We start from the raw sequence: 21,108 nt of genomic DNA on the forward strand, positions 1-21,108 counted from the left end.
AAAAACAAGCTGCAGGTTGAAATATGTCAACTTGATGTTGCCAAAGGCAGGTTCCTCTCACAAAAATACTGTACTTGTATTTATTTATTTCTCTCTCTCTCTCTCTCTCTCTCTCTCTCTCTCTCTCTCTCTCTCTCTCTCTCTCTCTCTCTCTCTCTCTCTCTCTCTCCCCCTCGTTTCTACCCCTTTACTCCCACTCTCTGTCTCTGTCTTTTTCACTCTCTGTGTCTTTTTAACTTAATTTGCTCTAACTTCCTTTTTTCCTTTTCTCTCTTTTCTCTTTCTCACTTCCTACCCTTCCCGCTTTCTTTTCTCTTTTCTCTCCTCTGTCTTTCTATTTCACTTTGGATTTCTTTCTTCCTCTCCCTTTCTTTTCCCCTCTCTGACGACTTCTCTTTTTATCTCTTTTGTTTCTCACGCTCTCTCCCTTTTTTCTTCCTTTTACCTGCCCTCTCTCCTTTTCCCTCCCTCTTTCTCTCATTTCTTTATCTCTCTTTTTCTTTCTCTTTAATCTACTAGTCCGGCCCCCGACAGAATGTTTGTTCTATCGTGTGCAAGTCGCTCTCGCAATCGGATCGTGATCCGAATACGGAAGTGGATCTTCCGTAGCGGGAGATGGCGGTGTCAGGGACGGAAAAACAGGTCGATAGCCGGGACAGGAGAGCAAAAACGTGGTCGGGATCAAAAACAGGTCGTAAGCCGGGACAGGAGAGCAGACGCGGTTAGGATCAAAAACTGGTCGTAGCCGGAGACAAACGGAAGCAAAAACGGGACAGGCGGGAGTCAGGGTCAAAAAAGGCTTGCCTTGTATCAACAGAGGTTTGCAGACGGACTGACAGCAGGAGAGTGGCAGGAATGGGTTTAGATACTCTTACTCTTAAACAGGGAGCCAATCAGAGCCCGCAGTGGTTGGGGCCAAATGAGCGGGCAAAGGTGATTCACATTTGTAATCATGACATAAAGCGCATCTGAAATTCAAAAATTAAATAAAAAAATCCTCAAACTATAAAACTACGTTAAACCATGTACTGAAAATTGAAATTGGAGGTTTTTTAGTATTGTGCTCTTCAGTTCATGTTGGCGATCAGTTTGATTTCTTATCTGAGAACCACTGCTTTAGTAAGTGGAGGGTCATTTCCTCTCTCGTGTGGTGCTTATCTGATGTGATGTTGACATGATGGCTTTTAGAGAAACATGTACGTACATGTACAACTTAGACCGCCACAGGCAGACACAGGCAAACACATGTAGATAGGAGGGTGATGCGACTGTTTGGACCAGGGATGTCTTAACTCAATTGCACAAGGGGCCAAAATTCAAAACACACTTAAGGTCGCGGGCCAACCAGGATAAACATTTATTGAACACGCTTAAACTGAATGTTTTTGGAACATAAATATGAATAAAAACAGACAAGAATATTACATTTAAACCTTAAATCACTTATACAGTATTTATTATTTTGCTGTAAATAAAAATATCTTGTTAAATTATACAACTTAGAACTTAACTTAAACAACTTAACATTAAAATAACATTCAAATTCCTTTGCTCCTATGTCAATGTAAATATATATTAAATAAACCCAATGTATATATTAAACAAACCCAATAAAATATCCCAAAAGATTTTGCTCTCCTTAATATATCTCCTGTCAAAAGTAGAAATATGAAAATTCTACACAAATTATTTTGTCAAAACGTCACAACATTCTGAGAACAGGGAGCCTGATGTGCTTACCTTTGGCGCAGACGGAGTAGGGCGAAAGATAGGAGGGAGTGCTTGCACTTTTTGCATAGCTCCACCCATCCCTCCCACTCACCCAATCAAATAATTTTAAGTTATTTTCCGGTGTTTTGGCGTATTTACAATTTGTTCCGTGGATTCATCAAAAAGTATCTGAACACTGAACACAGATTATATAGTGAGCTTTTATGTAAAGGATTCTTTAGCGTTGTACAGCCAAAACGAGTTTTTTTTGTTTTGCCTTGGAATTCAGCCTTGGTTTGGCTTTGCGTGTATCTGAACAGGATCAACAGCTCAAGTTTTTAACGAAATTGAGAAAATTTGCATGCAATTAAATTTGTCTCTGAGCCATAGGTACTCTTAAAAAGAGCCATATATGGCTCCCGAGCCATAGGTTCCCGACCCCTGGTATATAGTATAGTATACATCATATATGAAGGAATAGGTACAGTGGCTAAAACGTCAGAATATGATGTCCAGGGATGAGACGGGGTTGTTCATATTGACGGGTCATTAATAACAATAATGTAAAATGGTCTTGCAGGCCGGATATGATTACACGGCGGGCCGGACGTGGCCCGCGGGCCGGGAGTGTGACACATGTGGTTTAGACAATCAGAATGCAGAATACAACAGAATACAAGTGTTGAAACCGTGAAAAGCGAACTGCGAAACAGCGCGGGATGACTGTATTCCTCCCAGGCATACTCACTGCTCCCCGGACACACATAGGCCTCCTCCTCCGTCCCACCTGGAGCTTCCGGCTCGGAGAAAAGGACTCTTTTTTTTTTATCTGAGGTCGTCCGTTTGGGAGTTGAGCTAAGGGACTAAACGGACGCCACAGGGTGTCTATGTGATGGTTATTAATGTCCGTGTCAGATGTGTGAAGAATGAGATTTGCTCTGGTAACAGGACCTCTATAGATTTTATGTCTGCGGAGAATACACTGCACCTGCACACACACAGACTCTCTTTTTTGGAGGCCACACACACAGGATGGAGAAGGCCCCTGTGTGTGAGAGAGAGAGAGCTCTGCAAAAATATAGAAGGCCGGCAACGGAAACCCAGTGTGCTGTACGAGATGAACAGCTACCTGGCTATCTAACACAGAAAAACACACCCGTACAGCAAAATAGACAATGTTTCTGGGCGCCACCCACACCGATGCGGAGCAAGTGTCTGCCGGTGTTATGCCGAGAAATGCATCCCTGCCGAGATTTGCTACTATAACCACTTTTACCTCGTTTTATCTCACTTTTATATCACTTTTCGGGAATGTCACGGCGAGCATATAACCAAAACCACTTCGTCTTGCATTTGTTGGGAATGTAATACAGTGGAACCTCGTTTCTCGAACATAATCCGTTCCATTTCTTTGTACGAAAACCGATTTGTACGATCACCAAAGTCGTTTTTTCCCATTAAAAGTAATGTAAAATTGTTTAAATCCGTTCCAACACCCTAAATGTTTACCATGAAAGTAAACATGAAGCTAATCGTAAACCCAGGCTAATCGTACGTTCGCGTAATCTTCCGTACGAAAGATTACGCTAACATGAATGTGTAAAAATAAAAAAATCAGGTCGTTTACACGTCATTTAGCACCCGGGTCTCCACAACAAGTGGTGAGCGGTTAAAGGATAAAGAAAAGAATTATGAGTAGGATTTCTTACCTTGGCGGTTGTCTGCAGAAGCCATGCTGTATTCCTGAAAGAAGGGAAACTCGCACACCTTCTTCATATTTTGCTATTATTTCTTTCTTAAATGCAATAGTTGTACGCACTACTCCTCTTTTTTCACCTGTAGCAACTTTGCTGCTTGCACCGACCTTCTTCCGAGGCATAATTAGGGGTTAAAACACTCCCTTCACCGCTTTTGAAAAACGAAAACAGAAAAGGAGTGCGCGTTGCCGTGACAACAGTTCTTCACGAGGGGTGGGGGCAATCTATACTCGTACGCCGCCCAGCGTCGCCCCTAGCGTACCGGCGTTCGAACTCCGATTTTTTTGAACGAAAAGCGAAGCAAGAATTTCTCGAAATTTTTGGTCGAGAACCGATTTGTTCGAACTGAGAGGCGTTCGAAAACCGAGGTTCCACTGTACATCTTAAACCATTCCTTCTTGAATGTAATCGAACGCTAATGCACACCGTATATAAATCACTTTTGAGCAGGTAACATGTTTATTTTGCCTTTTTCTATTCAAATCGCTCGTATTGAAACTGTTATGCACTCTACCATAAAGCTTATTTCAGCATAATAAGCTTTATGGTAGAGTGCATACCAGTTCTCAAAAGTGATTAAACAGGGTTTGTACAGGTGCTTGAAATCCTTAAAAATGCTCGAATTGTAAGTGTATGTTTTCAAAGTTTGGAAAGTGCTTGTGAATGGTTAGAATTGTTGCTATGTTTCACGACAAGTCTGCCCCCCCGACATTCCTCTCTGGTGGATGATTAACAGCGGCTGGCATTAGTTTGCATGGCATTATCTTATGAAGCGTCATCTCAAGAGGACAGGGCACTGTGAAATGTGTATTAGTTCAAGGATTATGTATAATCTATGGACATTTATTACAAGCAAGGCAAAAAAATCAAGGTAGCATTTCCCAGTGGTAAATGTCACGGTTGTCATGGCGCCCAATTGGCCCCGCCTGTGTGGCGCCAGTTGTGGCTCGTTGATTGATTGGCTTCCCTTCTATTTAAGCTCAGTGCTCTTACTCTCTCTTTGTCAGACCCTCAACGGACCTATGCCCCACAAGACACGGGTTTTGACTTTGTCCTGTTTCCTGCCCATGTTTCCTGTCCAGTATCGTTCCCGTCTATTTTTCTCCTGTTTATTATTGATCTCCAGTTTCGTTCCTGTCTAGTTTTTCCTGTTAAATTTCGCTATCCTGTTTTGATATCAATCCTATCATTCCACGCCAGACTGCTGCCTAACGTGCATGACTGCCCATTTCCTGTAAAATAAAAGGCTTGTGTGAGAAACGTCACGCATTTGGGTTCTCCTCCTGTTTCGGTTCATGACAGTAAATTGTAATGGGAAAAACTAAAAATGTAAGCTACATATTATTGTCATTTTACTTAACATCTATTTGGGGAGAGATGTGTTTCACAAAAAAATATATTCACTATTTACTCAACATCTTAAAATCATGTCTTTTTAAATGTACACAAGATTAAAAATGTATGATTCACACCGGATTTCCTTTATTAATGGTACTGGAAAAAAGAAAATATAGCTTTGAAAGTCCTTAAAGGGTGCTTGAATTTGGCTGTAAATTCAAGCACTTTTGTATATTGTTATATTTATGCATGTATGTTTTTGTTTTCATTTGTATTTACTGTATTTTTAAAATGTATACATTTATCCATTTTTCATTTATGTCACAAAACGGGACGGGACTGTCTTGAAATGGGTCGGGAAGCAGGAAGTAGGAACTCATTTGCGTAGACGATCTGTCACTTTAATTGAGAAAGAAAAGTTGTCCAACACACAAACGGACCAAAAACAAAACAAAGCAGGCTCAAATGCAGGCAAAACTACAGACTAGGCATTTAACGGGATGAAACAGAACTTGCAGGAATCTCTCAGAATGTTACACCGAAGTGCAACAAAGTCCAACAAGCACAACAAGAATAAACAGGTATCAAACAGGTTTTCAACAAGGGTAAACAACGATCTGGCCAAGGGCAGTTCCAAAAGGCGGGGCCAGCTGGGCACCATGACAATTTAGGGTTTAATCCTTCATACTGTTTTAGGTCTAGTTCATGTCGTTTTTTTCCGTTTCTTCTTAAATTAAGTCCTCTCCATATTCTTTCCTCTACAGTCGACGGCAATGATCCGACGGCTCGGTCCCCGTCGCCGGCCCCCGCCGGGGTCCTCCGGGGTCCCGAGGAGCACGACCTGCTGACATGCGGCCAGTGCCAGACCAACTTCCCCCTGGGCGACATCCTGGTCTTCATCGAGCACAAGCGCCGGCTGTGCCGCGGACCCCCGCGGGGCGTGCCCGGCCCCTTCTCCGTCAAGCCCGGGGAGGCGGGCGGTGCCGCCAGTATCCCCATCTCTCCCCGGGGCCACGCCCTGGAGATGGGACGGGGACCTCTGATGTTGCCCGTCGAGGTGGGTGTCCAGGCCACCCCCGGCAGGGACGAGGACGCACACCGGAGACTGACGCCCGCCAAGGGGATCTGCCCTAAACAGGAGAAAGGAGGTATGACACATACACTTGTTTTATAGTTTTATTGTGGACATTTTCAGGGTTGGGTAGGGTTACTTTAACTGGATTACTTTCAATTACTTTTGGATTACTCCAATACCAAATATGCTAATAAAAGACAAAAGAAACTAAATATATGGGCAGCACGGCGGCGCAGTGGTTAGCGCTTGTGCGGCACAGTTCATGTCATGGGAACCTGTCGTGGGTTCAAATCCAGCTCCAGACTTCCTGTGCGGAGTTTGTATGTTCTCCCCCTGCTTGCATGGGCACTCCAGTTTCCTCCCACGTTCCAAAATCATGCATTTCAGGTGAATTGGCCGGTCCAAATTGTCCCTAGGTGTGAATGAGCGAATGAGTTGTCTGTCCCTGTGTGCCCTGCGATTGGCTGGCAACCAGTTCAGGGTGTCCCCTGCCCACTGCCCGGAGATGGCTGGGATGGGCTCCAGCCCCCCCGTGACCCTAATGAGAATAAGCGGTACGGCTGATGAGATGAGATGAGATGAGAAACTAAATATGAATAAAATTACTAAATTTTGTGCAGGCTTGAGGAGTAACGGAATACATGGAAAGGCAAAAATGATGTCGGCAAGCTGTTTGGATTTATTTTCATTTTGTTTCTGTCGCATTTGATGTTCGTTTTGCCGGAGATCAAAGAGATCAAAGCCAGGAGAGAAAGCTTACCACGTGTTGTGAGTCATCATTTTATTCATATTTAGTTTCTTTTGTCTTTTATTAGCATATTTGGTATTGGAGTAATCCAAAATTAATTGAAAGTAATCAAGTTAAAGTAACCCTACCCAACCCTGCATATAAGGATACTCTTGCACACGAGCTACTCGAGATAACAGGAAATCTTGTGATACGAGATGTCTTTCCAACGAAAATCTTCCCTGAGATAGGAGAGAAAAAAACTAATTTCCAGAAGCTAAAACTATAGACTAGCGTGTTAGCCTATGTGTTTCATACACACCTGATCCCGCACTCTTTTGTTGTTTTTTTAATAATCGCATTGCTTCGGTTATTTTCGCTTTTGGCATCGGCGGGTGGAGCTCTTTTTTGAAGAAAACAGTGGCGCCGATGGTGTCAAGTTTCACTCAAGTTTCATAATTTTAGCCCTCGGTGGCCAAATTCCTCAAGTGTTCTGGTGAAAGAGGAAATCGGCGAGCTGCACTTTTCATCGACGCATGCGCTCTGAATATGAAACATTGTAGGGACGTCTGAAAACATTTATGACACCCTTCACGAGGAGACATCATTACCATTTATTACAAAACAGTAGCAAAACTGTCACAAAACGGAACGGGAAGCAGGAAGTAGGACCTCATTTGCGTAGACGTCCTCACGCTTTAATTGAGAACGAAAAGTTGTCCGAAACACAAACGGACCAGACCAAAAAACAAAACGGGTCAAACACAGGCAAAACTACAAACTATGCATTTCCAGAATTAAACAGAACTTGCAGGAATCTTTCAGAATGTTACACCGAAGTGCAACAAAGTCCCACAAGCACAACAAGTATAACCAAGCATAAACGAGTTTTCAACAACGATCTGGCAAAGCGCAGTTCAAAATAGGACGTTTAAGTACCCACAGAAGTAATCAATAAATGCGAGTCAGCCGGTGTCAAGGGGCGGTGCCAGCTGGGCGCCATGGCAACCGTGCAGAACCTGACACAAAACTGCAAGTTTGACAGTATTTTGTTAAATATTTACTCCATTCACTTTATTTTAATTTTTTCTCCCACAAATCAAGTCCCTAATTTATGCATCTGATTCGAACAGCAGGGGAAGTTTTCTTTGAAAAATGCTACTAGTCTCTTTTTGTATCATGGTATTCATTGTCAGGTCGCTGGAGTTTCCTTTAATCTTCTAGGAACGTTGACACATGCAATGCAATTTAGTCCTGCACTGTGGCACGCACCAATAACAACAACACAATTAAAAATTTTCAGATTTTGTTGTTGTTACAATTTTGGCACTGTTCTTCACAGTTTGGTTGCTCTGGCGGGGGTCATCTAGATACAGTGGAACCTCGGTTCTCGACCATAATCCGTTCCAGAACCTTGTTCGAAAACCGATTTGTTCAATCACCGAAATCGTTTTTCCCATTAAAAGTAATGTAAAATCGTTTTAATCCGTTCCAACACCCTGAATGTTTACCATGAACGTAAACATGAAGCTAACCCAGGCTAATCGTACGTTCGCGTTAGCGTAATCTTCTGTACGAAGGATTACGCTAACATGAACGTGTAAAAAAAAAAAATGTATAAGATATGTATATGTATAAGATTTCTTACCTTTGTGGTGGACGGTGGGGAGAGAAAAATCATCAAAAGTTTTTCTACCTCTTCCAAAACTTGCGGCAGTTGCTTGCTTATAGCGCTAACTTCCTTAGCCGCATCACTCGATTTCACAGCCTCCTTATTCTTTACTATCGTACTTATAGTAGATTTAGCCATGCTGTATTCACTAGTAAGATCGGAAATTCGTACACCTCTTTCATATTTAGCTATTATATCTTTCTTAAAGGCAAGAGTTGTACGAACAACTTGTCTTTTTTCACCTGTCCTGCTTGCACCGACCTTCTTCTTAGGCATAATTAGGGGCTAAAACACCCGTACGCCGCTCAGCATCGCACCCTAGCGTACCGGCGTTCGAACTCCGATTTTTTGACCGAACAGCGAAGCAAGAATTTTTCAAAATTTTTGGTTGAACACCGATTTGTCCGAACTGAGAGGCGTTGGAAAACCGAGGTTCCACTGTATAGGCAACGTGACGCAACACTCATTTACGTTTTCTTTCAGCGCAGTAGTTAATAATAGTAAGTGGTAATGGCTTTTTGGAAAGGTTACATGATCTAGTCGGAAGTCAGAGCCCCGCTGCATCCGCTCCCTCCGCACCGCCCTCGGGACCTAAACCCAGCCGTCGATATCTACCCTGCTCCTTCGCCGCATTTTGCTATTATCTTTTACATCCTACCGCTGTATTTTTATGTTCAATTACGGCTTGAATGGGATTTTAGTGATCAGGGAGATGTGTTTTATAAATATTTAGGGTTAACTTGAATGTGTTGGGTAGGCTGAGAACGGATTAACTGGTTTTCAGTTATTCCTTATGGGGAAAATTCACTCAAGATACGAGCAATTTTAGATATTAGCACGATCCTGGAACAAACTACGATTGTATGTAGTGGTATCACTGTACATTTCTCTCAGTGTGGACCCTTAATTTAGTTTTGATTGTTCGAACACTTTTACGCACCCTTGAACTCACCAAAATAGCACTTCAAGTGCGAATGCTTATACAAGTGTGGCAGAAACCTTGACATCACACTCTTGTAATGGGGACATTTTTCTTTGCTAGCCATTTTGGCGAGTGTATATCTAAAACTGCTTAGATAAGCTCCTTTTTTTAGAAGGAGTGTGCGTTCGTGGATGTGTGTGTGTGTCACCTGTCTGCGAAAGATAGCTGCATTTGAAAGAATCCTTGTTATTTTGACTGTGGCCTTCAGGAGGGATTAATGGAGCCACAGATGATTTCATTAGCCAGACTTGAGAATGTGCGTGTCTGTTTGTGTATTTGTGTCACACAGACACACACATGCTCACACCCACACAGGCCCGCAGGAGGTCTAACCAATTTGAAAGGGTGGGGAACAGTGTTCCCTCTAAGCAACTGCGCACTACTCGCACATTCTCAGCGCACAAGAAAATCTAGCCAGCGCACAAAAATGAGGGCTCAAAATTACTAATTAAGAAGCGACTCAAGTCAAGGTTACAGTGCATGAAAGTAAAAATACACGGGTTCCCCTGACGTTGTGTCCTAAATGCGGTATTTTGAAGTCGAGTCGAAGGAGAACGAAGTTGCGTAAAGTTTGTAGGGTTTGTCAGGGAACCGGCTTCTTCAGCTCGGCTCACTAAAAGGAACCGGGTCCCAAACGGCTCTTCGGGTTGATTTTGCTTCTTTAATCCCAACATGACCAAATGTTAAGTAAAATTATGCACAAAATGACTTAAAGGAAGGGGGGAATAAAACAAAAAAGAAAAAAATACCGAAATGAAAAAGTAGTGAAAAGCTCAGAAAAAAAGAAACAAAAGGAAGAGAAAATAGAAGGAAAAATTTAGAAAAAAATCCAGAAAAAAAGAAAAGAAAGAAATGTAGGAAAATAGTAAATAGAGAACAAAAAAAAAAGTAACAGCTCGGAAAAAATAAACACAATGAGATTTTTTTTAAAGGAATTTAAAAAAAAGTAGAAAAAAAAGAAGAAGAAAAAAGAAGAAAAAGTTTGTGTTACATTCAAATAATTTCCAATGATATCAAGTGAATCTTGTTGCCAACATTGTACTTCCACTAAAAAATGTGATTAAGTACAGTTCTGTATCTTACAACCGACTCAATAAGCCCCCCAAAATGTTAATACTATGCGACAAAATATATCAGGAAATGAAAAGAAATGGATATCTTGTGAAAGAATTGTAAGAACAAACGACGTAGGCCGTACAACCTTTGCAATAGTACATGAATCAATTCATTCAAAAGAGAAAAATAATTTTGCATTGCCGGAAACTCAGCAAAATGTAACTTGATGTCAAGTTTTGGACATGTTTGATAATTAATTATCTTGCCACACTTGGGATTGCTGTTGCTCACTGTTGTTTCAAGCGCTGCTCACCGACTTTGTGTGAACGCTCAGACCCCTGGAAAATGACAGGGAACTTTGGTGGGGAAGGTGAAGGGCAGGACACCTCCGCCTCCCACGCTCCCTAAACTCAACACTTTAGGAACGATCGTCATTTAGTTGTAAGCGTTTTGATAATAATGCCGAGGGGCATCGGATTTGTCATCGGTCATTGGGGTGCGGATTACATCGACGGCAAGGTTTTGATCATTTACAATTTCCATGTCAGAAGGAATTAGCGCAGACGTGATGTCACGCTCCTTTCGGAAGGGCGACGTTTTAAATGTGCTTCTTGTTAAGTTTGTCACGCGCGGCTGTCTTCTTTAATGTTTAAAACCGTTTAAAAATAATTAAAGAAATATATATATAAATTAAATTGTCTTTATTGTCACTTTATGTTAATTATGCTATTTATCGGCATGTTATCGTATGCAACGGATTTAGACATGGGGCAGCACGGTGGGGCAGTGGTTAGCGCGTGTGCGGCACAGTTCTGAGGTCATGAGATCAAACCTCCTGTGTGGAGTTTGCATGTTCTCCCCGTGCTTGCGTGGGTTTCCTCCTGGCACTCCGGTTTCCTCCCACATTCCAAAAACATGCATGTCAGGTTAATTTGCCAGTCCAAATTGTCCCTAGATATGAATGAGTGAGCGAATTGTCTGTCCCTGTGTGTCCTGCAACCAGTTCAGGGTGTCCCCTGCCCACTGCCCGAAGATAGCTGGGATGGGCTCCAGCACCCCCGCGACCCTACTGAGGATAAGCGGTGCAGATAATGGATGGATGGATGGAATTTAGACATGGCACTAAAATCTTCACTATAGTTTTCTTAATGTATAATTCAACACATTTAATTTCATTATAGTTTTATTAATTTTTATAATTTCTTAATATTTATTTCAACTTCTTTTTTATATTCTGTTAATAAAACTAACACTGATATTTTGCTGGAATTGTATACAGCACAAAATTAAATCCTGTTCATGTCAGGACCAGAACGGAGACAGGAACCACTTGCGTTAGGTTTCTCTCAGTGTTATTGGAAGAAAGGATGGTGGTAAAAACGGGTTAGTAGCCAGAAAAGGTGAGCAAATACGTGGTCGGGATCGGAAACGAGTCGAAAGCCAGGAGAGGAGAGTAGACGTGGTCAGGATCAAAAAACGGGTCGAAGCCGAGAAACAGACGGGAGCAAAAACAGGTGGGAGTCAGGGTCAAAAAAAGCTTGCCTAGAGTAAACTGAGGTTCGTAGACGGACTGACAACAAGTGACAGGAAGGCGTTGGTTTAGTTAGGGACAGGGAGCCAATCAGAGTCCGAGGCAGTTGGAGCCAAAGGAGCGGGCACAGGTGCATCACATCATGACAGTTCATGTAATGTATCTATTTTGTATCCTTTTTTCTATATTTTATTGTTATAATTATTCATGTATATATGTCCAAATATGTTGCTTTATAAATGTAGAAAAAAAACAGAAAAATAGTAATGTTTTATAAATAATTTATTATTTAATATGCTGAATTATTTAATTTAATTTATAAGTTTGGCTCAATGCTTTCTACTCCACAGGTGAGTAAAATAACGAAGATAATTAGTCCTTTTAATATAATAAATATCGAATAAACGTTTTATTTAAATACATTGTGGTATGAAATAAAAGTAATTAAAATAAGTTGTAATCTTCTGAGGGAAAACACAGTCAAACTGATTCGCAAGATATGAATGAAACTAAAAAAAAATAACATCAAAATGATCATGTCTTAGAAGAGAGACGAAGGTCTCGGAAGATAAAAAAAGGAAAAAGAGCAAGCGCTATCTTGTGTTCTGCAATTACTTTCTGTTTCAACTCAAGTTAGCATAATAGCTATGTGATTTTTATTTCTTTTAAAGGTTTTGCACGTCGACTTCCTGTGACAAACCGAGCACGTCTGTGTGTGTGTCTGAGTTCGTTCATAAACAAAAGTGTTGTTCATGTTTATTTCATAAACAGCCCCGGACAGCTCCTTAATGGTCGTCAGATTGAAAAATATTTGTTTTTATGAGGAGTTATTTAGGCATTCCCATTGTCTGGTTATTTGTTGGAAGCGCTATTATTTATTCCTGAATTGATTACAGACGCTACCCTACTTACGGACGAGATCCGGACTAGCGTCCGTAAGTTGTTCGTAAGTAGCTTCAGTGCTATATTTTGTATGTTTAAGGTTTATAAAAGTTTGTTTAAGGCTTGTATAAGTAACATTTCATAAAATAATATGCTCTATAAAGATAAATAAAGTTAACCTACTTTTGGAAGATGGGGTTCAAGAGTTAGGCGACTTCCTCCTCCTTAGTAGAAAGCGGACGAAAAAAAAGCGATCCAACCATTTTCTCAACCGCCTCAAGCTTTCTTATTCCACTTTCATTTTAAAAGAAACGGCTCGCCTCTTCTTTACACTTTACACCAACCATATCGAATGGATACACGAGATTTTAAACAATAAAAATGTCAAAGTTCTTAGCGCGCTGGAGATACAGTATAGAATGTTTACACACGGACTAGGAAGAGGAAGCGGATTTCTTCTTCGGGGTGCATGCTGGGTGAGCTCTCACAGCGCCACACTCCGGTAGTGGCGAAATGAAGCACTACAGTACTGTCCTGTCGTCTACATCCCAAATTTTTTTTTCGTATCTACCATTTTTTGTAAGTCGAATGGTCGTAAGTAGGAGAGGTACATAAAGAATGGTTTTCTTAGAAATACAGCTCAGTTGGATGCTAATTCACACAAGAAGCAATACTAGTCAAAGTCAATCATAAGTCTTCCTTTTTATCACTTATTTTTGCGTTTCAGGACATTGTTTCGTGGAGATTAATAAGAGGCCGGTTAACATTGGCTTCCAACATTTGGGTGTCACTTGTCACGCAGAATTAATCTCAAGTAACGCTTAATTACCTCCACCAAGGAGGTTATCTTGTCATCATCTTTTGTCTGTTTTACGATGACGTAAAACAAAAAGTTTCCAGGAACTCCAACAGAATGTTGTTCAAAAAAGGGACACTGTTAGAATTAATTGCAAAATGTGCATGATGGTGTTGATAAATATTGGGCATGAACTTGCGTAGGTGCTTAGGTGTGGTCTAAATTCATTTTTCTCCAAAGTTTTTCACAAATTGGTTGTGGATTGACATTAAACCCGAAGACGTGTCAAGTTTAAAGGGGGAAGTGTGTATTATTTTGTATTTTTAGCAGCAAAAAATGTAAAGTAGTGTGTTTGGTCACTTTGAGTCTCCATAGTTTGTGATATTCCTTGTGCTTTGTAGCACTCGTTTTTGGTGGCACTACACAGTACAGCGATATCAAATAAACACTGTCCTTTAACCGAACACTTCCACTCATTTTACTGAGGCCTTTACTTAATTTACCTTATTTAGTAAAATATTTTTTTGGTTTGTCAAAAATTGTCTGGACCAGAAGGGAGACAGGACCCACTTGCGTTGCGCTTCTCACAAGTTTTATTAGAAAAAAGAAAAAGGGTTGCGCCCTGGACGCAGGTTGCTTTGAACGCGGAAGTGGATCGTCTGTGGCTAGCGATGGCGGTGTCGGGAACAGAAATACGGGTCAGTATCCGGGACAGGAGAGCAAAAAACGTTGTTGGGGTCAGAAGCGAGTCCAAATTGGACGGGAGAGCAGACGTGGTCGAGATCAAAAACGGGTCGTAAGTCGGGACGGGAGAGCAGATGTGGTCAAGATCAAAACGGGTCGTAGCCGGGGACAGACGGGATCAAAAACGGGACAGGTGGGTGTCAGGGTCGAAAAAGGCTTGCCTAGTACACACTGAGACTGACATATTAGTCTGACATCTTACTGCTTCAATATGTAGCTTAACAAGTACTGTCTAAATCTACACTATTCTGTATTTCTTTGAGATCATGTTAAGTCTTTTTTAGATCCTTAAAAAATACTCTCAACATTTTATAGTGATAGTCAAGAAAACGGAAGTGTTCCAGGTTATAGTGGTGGGCCTATGGTCAAGTCTACTTTTGATCATTTCAAAATTAGCCTGGAGGTTTTATGTGTCTTTTGCTGTGTGAGGTATTCTAAAAAAAATAAAAAAAAATAACTGTGTTGGATGGTGATTGTGGGTGGTTGTATACGTGGTGAGCAACGAGTATTTGTTAAAAAAAAAACTGTGAATTTGTCTGCCCGAGTTAAGACAGAAGTCAGGTGTTAACGGTTCAAGCTACAAACTCAGAGTAGTCCGTGCAAAGGTCTAATACTAGTCACGCTATGCTAACGTCACAAATTATAGTATGTATCAGAGGTAAGCTCAGAACATAATCCAGCCCGACCCTACCTGCAGGTATTCGAGCTTGACCCAGCCCGAGCCCGACCAATTAACCTAATTTGCAGGACCAAGCCCGTAGCAAACCTGAAATTTCATGTTTAATTTGTGAGTAGTTGGAAGAGGTGATTTATGATAAACAGTTAAAGCCTGTCTTTTGAAATGAAATGAATCATACGCAAGACTGTATAAACATTTACATCTAAACTACTATTTCCATCTTGTGTGTGTGTGCGTTTGTATGTGACTTATAGGCTCTGAAACGGCTGAAGCGATTTCTGTGAAATTTTACACTGTTGTACTCAAGACAAGTGTCTTTAGCTAGGTTTTGTGTCAAGGCACCTCCAATAAATACTAACAAAACTGACAAAAACATCTGCTTTTGCGTAGTCTGCTTTATTGGAGTCTCTAACGCCCTCTGTCTGCTCAATTGGGTACTGCAGCTCCAGGCCACTCCAAGCAGCCAAATCCAATCTTCTATTGGCATCACAGGGCCATTTTGCTTGTATTTTATATTTTTCCTAGTGCAGAGGTTACATTAATTGACAAATTTACATAATTGACGGGTTTGTTATTTTGATGGTTTGAAAATTGCGCTATAGACTACAGCAGCAAATGCCTTAAGAGTCTAGCCCAGCTCATCAAGAGAGAGAGAGGCAGTGAGATAAAGAAGAACATCGACAAGTGGATAATAGACAGAGACAAGAAGGAGTTCTTTGAATGGACATTGCAAGAGTTTAGAACAGTACGTGTTGTGATGAGGTCTGTTTTTTTACGGACCACTACTGTCTTGACCAAAACTTTTGGCCACAAAACGCCCCAGTGCGACATGTAAAGCCTGTCTTTTTCAACAAAATCTAAGTTAAATACGACTGTATAAACATTTACATATGTTTTATTTCTGTGTCTGCAGAGGTTGCATAACCCAAGAATTTGCCGTTTTTGATGGAAACATTTTTATTTTTATCTGTCATTTGGTCGGGTTGAAAATTAGACCTTAAGCCATAGCAGCAGGACATACTTAAGACGCGTGGCACAAAAAGAAAGAGGCTGAGAGACAAAAAAGAACAATGGTTGGTGGATAATGATGAAAAGTGAGTGAGAAAGAAGCACGGCCCAACCCGAACGTAATGATTGACATTTTAGGTTCGGGGTCAAGATGTTAAAAGCGGGCACAGACGGGCAATGTCCCAGCTTTGAACCTCCTCCCAGGACGGCAAAACTTTGAGGCGCGCCTCGTATTTTGACAAGCGCCCAAATACACACTAGTGTGCCAGCGTGCACCCCGAAGAAATCAGGGGGTGAATATTTCATGAGACGCGATGGTGACAGCGACATCCTCAAACATCTTTTTCGCCGCCTCCTCGTCCATTCGGCGGATACGATCTGTCAAGTTCCCCCCCCCCCCCAGATAGGAGGAGGGGTATTCGGGTATCAAGGGGCAGGGGCGACCCACTTGTGTTAGGCACATCCGCCAATGTTACTTTCAAAGTGAACAAGTCAGGAATCTCAAACATGAATTATTTATTTATTTATGCAAAAGAAAATTGGATATATTTATGGGTCAAACATGTAAATCGATTTAAACACACTTCTTGGATTTAAATCACCAAAATATTTACCCTATAGATATATTACCATCTCACGAGATCTGGACGATCGTTCGTAAGTCGAATTTGTTTGTAAGTTGCTTCAGTGCTATATTTTGTATGTTTAAGGTTTATACAGGTATCATTAAGTAACCTGTCTTGTTTTGTACTTAGAAATAAACATTTCATAAAATAATATTTTCTATGAACTTACTTTTGGAAGATGAGCTTCAAGAGTAAGGTGACCTTATTTTCTCAACCGCATCAAGCTTTCTTATTCCACTTTTATTTCAAAAGAAACAGCTCGCCTCTTCTTTACACTTTACACCAACCATATTGAATGGATACACAAGATATTAACCAATACAAAGTCAGCTATGAACGCATTTGTTTTGTATTCATATTCATGACTGAGAAGATTTGTTCATACAGTAAAGGTAGGTTGCTCCAAACATGCACAAAATTCTAGTAGCCAGGAATTTTATTTTGGGGTACTCTGGTAGTAGATGCTGATAATATTTGTCCAGACCTACGGAGGCAAACTTGCCCTTCAAATCTGCATCACACTGCATTGATCGAAACACTCTGCCCCCAAGAGGACAATCAGTGAATTGCATCTTATTTAAAATATGCATGTCATAATCCTGCGGGCCTGATCAAACCTATCAGGGGGCCGGTTCCGGCCCGCGGGCCGTATGTTTGGAACCCCTGCTTTACAACGACTGCAACCTAGATGACTTATAGGCACTGTGGCAAAATTTTGACTTTTTATCCGTTGTTAAAAGTTAAAAGTCCAAAATGACTTTCCTGGGCCCAAGAGGTCAAACGTTGAATATGATCCCCCTTCCTCCCTCCATCCTGTTTTTTTTCCTTTTTTTTTTTGGTGCCCCACCACCCAGTGCTCTTTTAATCACCTGGCTTGCTCTCATTTGCATATTAAATAGGCTTTAATCATGAAAAGCAATCAGGCTTTTGCATATTCATACCTTCCCCTGTCTCGCTCCAGTGCCGAGCAGCCCCGCAATCACCAGGCAGGCGGCGGATAACCCCCCACAACACACACACTTCCGAATAACTTCACATGCTACTTATGTATTATCTCTACGAGCGAGAAAACGAGAAAAGAAGGTGGAGGTGTGGGGGGGTTGGAGCGAAGGTGTTAGATAAAAAAAGATTGGCGGGACTGATCCCTGATTTAGCGACGAATATTTGTACAGAGGCTCAAGGAAAAGCTCATTTGCATAATGACTTTGTAGTTTTGCATTAATCACATTTGCATATGAAAATGCGTTAATTACTCCTGATTATTTTTTTCCTCCCCCCCACCACTGCCCTGGAATTATCTTGATGTCCAAGCTCACGGGTTACGTTTAGGGGTAAATGTGACGCCTGTGTGCGCGTGTGCCTTTAACTCGTTCATGTCAAGACGCAAAACAGGATCAGGACCCAAACGCGTGATGTTCTCACACAAGCTTTTTATTTCACGGGAAATGGGGAGTCGTGCACGTGAGGCAGCGGTCTGGCGTGGAAAGATAGGAAGCAAGAGACCGATGAGATCGATTCCGGACAGATGGGGTGGATACCGGACAGGACGGGACAGACAGGATAGACAATGAATCAGGATATCGAAAATAAACAGGACAACTAGACGGGAACGAAAACTGGAGAAAATAATAAACAGGACAAAAATAGACAGAACAAAACTGGAAACCAAAATTAAACAGGACAAAATAAACGGGAACAATACCGGACAGGAAATACCAACAGGAACAGGGCCGGGTCGAAACCCACGTGCTTCAGGGCAGAGGTTCGTTGACGGGCTGACCAGGAAGCGTGAGAGCGCTGAGCTTGATATAGACAGAAAGCCAATCTCTCAACGAGCTGCAGCTGGTGCCACATGGACGGGGCCAATTGGGCACCAGACAACTGTGACAGTTGCCCAATTTTTTGCCATTTGGACTAAGGCCTACGGAAAATAACGTTGTTCAGATATATATGCATTAAAAAAATCAAAACATTTTGAACCCTTATTTTTCATTTGAAAAAAAAAACTATGTTTTTAGCTTTCACCATTAACACAGTTAAACATTGCTAAGTTTCTTGAAAATGACGAACTTTTGTATTTTTTTGTATAGAAAAGCTCTGTTGAAGTGTTAACTGTACTCGCCATATGGCATATGGGGCCGCATACACACTCTCAATCGCTGGATACAGAAAGTGAATCATCAGAAAAAGTTCATTTTTCTATAAAATTTACATTTATTTTACATATCATGAGCTTCACCTAGAGGGACCTGACATAATAGTCCGCAATCTTGCTGCTACGGATTCCCTATGTCAGGACCAGAAACGAAACAGGACCCACTTGCGTGACGTTTACCACAAATTTCATTGAAAGAGAGAGGAAGGGCTGCGCCCAAGATCCGGTATTCGCTGGGCGTGGGAAGCAATTCGCTCTCATACTCGGATTTTGCTCCGTACGCGGAAGTGGATCTTCCGTAGCGAGCGATGGCGGTGTCAGGGACGGAAAAAACAGGTCGGTTGTCCGGACTGGGAGAGCAAGGCGTGGTCGGGGTCGGAAGCGAATCGTAAGCCAGAACGGGAGAACAGACGTCATCAGGAGCAGAAACAGGTCGTAGCCCGAGACAGACCGGAGCAAAAAACGGGACAGGTGGGAGTCAGGGTAGAAAAAGTTTTGCCTAGTATTAACTAAGGTTCGCAGACGGACTGACAAAAGGGGACAGACAGGACTGGATAGTAATACTGATCGGGAGCCAATCAGAACCCGCGGCAGTTGGCGCTGAAGAGCGGGCACAGCCGAGTCACATCAGTAATCATGACACCCTAAAAACAAAAACGGTTTGGTCACTTTGAATCTCCATTGTTTGTATTCTTCTGCTCTTTTCGAACACAATACAGTCAAATAATATACACTGTCCTTAAAAGTAACATTTCCATGAATCCGTTTTATTTAAAAATAAACCAGAAACCTTTGTAAATGTGAGGTCCCCTGTAAAATAGGGGAACATTACGCAACAGGGAAAGTGTCAGGCGGTCCACTGTTTTGCTGGTTTTTCTGTTTTTACTATTTTGCAAATTCTTGAAAAAAAACTTTATGACTAAAGATTTCAGAATTTAATGCAGTCATTATTTTGCAGTTCCGCAGTGCAGAATGACAGCACCTCTTTACCGACATGACTGTATATGTGTGTGTCTTTAGCGTGTTGACAAAAATGTAGCGTTTTGAAAGCGTGCCAGTGCATCCATCTTACGTCTGCTGCGAGGCATTTGTGTATCTATTTTGGTTTTCTCTCTCGGTGTGTGTGTGTGTGAGTCAGTGGGGAGTACGCTGCCTCCATTTTAAGCATTTCTTTTTCACAAGTAACAGCAACTTGTTTATGATTCCGACCTCCCTCTAATGCCTTTTTTGTAGCTACAAATGCGAAGAACCGTTTGTGCGTCTGTGTGTGAGTCCCATGCCGTCAAGTGGCAGATTAAATAGGAAAAACATGTTCAATCGGAATGCATGCATCGCATATGGGCTGTTTCGGGCGATGTTTTGACCTCCTTGAGGACGACGTGGCACACTCGTAAACAGGAAGTAAACACCGAAAACTCGGACGTCGGCTTGGGAATCGAGACGGAGTTGGCCGGGATTTTCGTTGCAATTGATAGCGAAAGCAAGGGTTATGGAACAGAACAACCACAAAAAAAGATGAAATAATTTTATTTGGGGAGAATAAAGAATAAAAAGTAAATGACGAATCATTAAAGTATACAAAACTGATAGATTTTGCTTACAATCTGGAATAAAAAAGACAAAACAACTTTAATTTATCTTATGATAGTAAAACACCATTTTCTGGACTATAAGGCGCACCTGATTATAAAGCGCACCTTCAAAAAAAAGTATTTGTGAGAAAATTTCATATATAAAACGCACTGGATTATAAGACGCAGGAAATTAAAACCACTGATGCATAGAAAAATAATCCTGTGCACCCGATAAATAATAAATAATAAATATAGCCAGATTTAACTCCTTTTTATTCGTGCATAAAATCCATTTTCCCTTTATTTCCTCGAGAAGATTTCAAAACGATGTTCTACGTATTCTTCAAGAAGTTTTCTATCATAGATCCCATTGAAGCTAATGCTGAAAGTAAAGTACGTCCTTGTGGTATTTCTGGCATAAGCTTTTAAACGATTTAAGGCCGAAAATGTCCGATCGACAAAAAGATGGACATGGAATACTGTATTTTATCCATCTTTTCGTTATCATACTTCTGTTACCGCCTGCTAGTCAATCATAGTTTGTTAAACCGGTGATGTTTCCCAAGGCCTGGAATCTGATTGGCTAAACCACCGGCTCTATGGTCACTGATGTTATGCCTCAGGGCCTGCAGAGCTGATTGTGAAGGCCTCCGGATAGAGATCTGACCCTTGCAACAGGTAATGGTTGAAATGTGGTTAATTAAATGCTTCAATATGAAAGCACACATCTAGAATCAGCTCAGCCAGGGGGAACGCAATTAAAAAAAGCTGACATTAAAATTATTTAACAAGTAAT

General features: G+C 41.4%; 2 protein-coding genes across 2 annotated transcripts in view; both read left to right on the plus strand.

Moving 5' to 3' along the window:
* chga (chromogranin A) overlaps positions 1–21,108 on the plus strand; it is a 569,746-nt gene that overhangs the window by 337,246 nt on the left and 211,392 nt on the right. The gene's annotated exons all lie outside the window — the stretch shown is intronic.
* Positions 1–21,108, plus strand: part of bcl11bb (BCL11 transcription factor B b) — an 87,459-nt gene that overhangs the window by 22,618 nt on the left and 43,733 nt on the right. Inside the window, exon 2 of the mRNA XM_088324938.1 lies at positions 5,570–5,953. Coding sequence (XP_088181064.1) covers positions 5,570–5,953 — 384 coding nt within the window. The remainder of the gene's footprint in view (positions 1–5,569; positions 5,954–21,108) is intronic.

Source organism: Urocampus carinirostris, chromosome 20, assembly GCF_059441175.1.
Source record: "Urocampus carinirostris isolate Australia breed hairy pipefish chromosome 20, RoL_Ucar_1.0, whole genome shotgun sequence".
Taxonomy (NCBI): Eukaryota; Metazoa; Chordata; class Actinopteri; order Syngnathiformes; family Syngnathidae; genus Urocampus; species Urocampus carinirostris.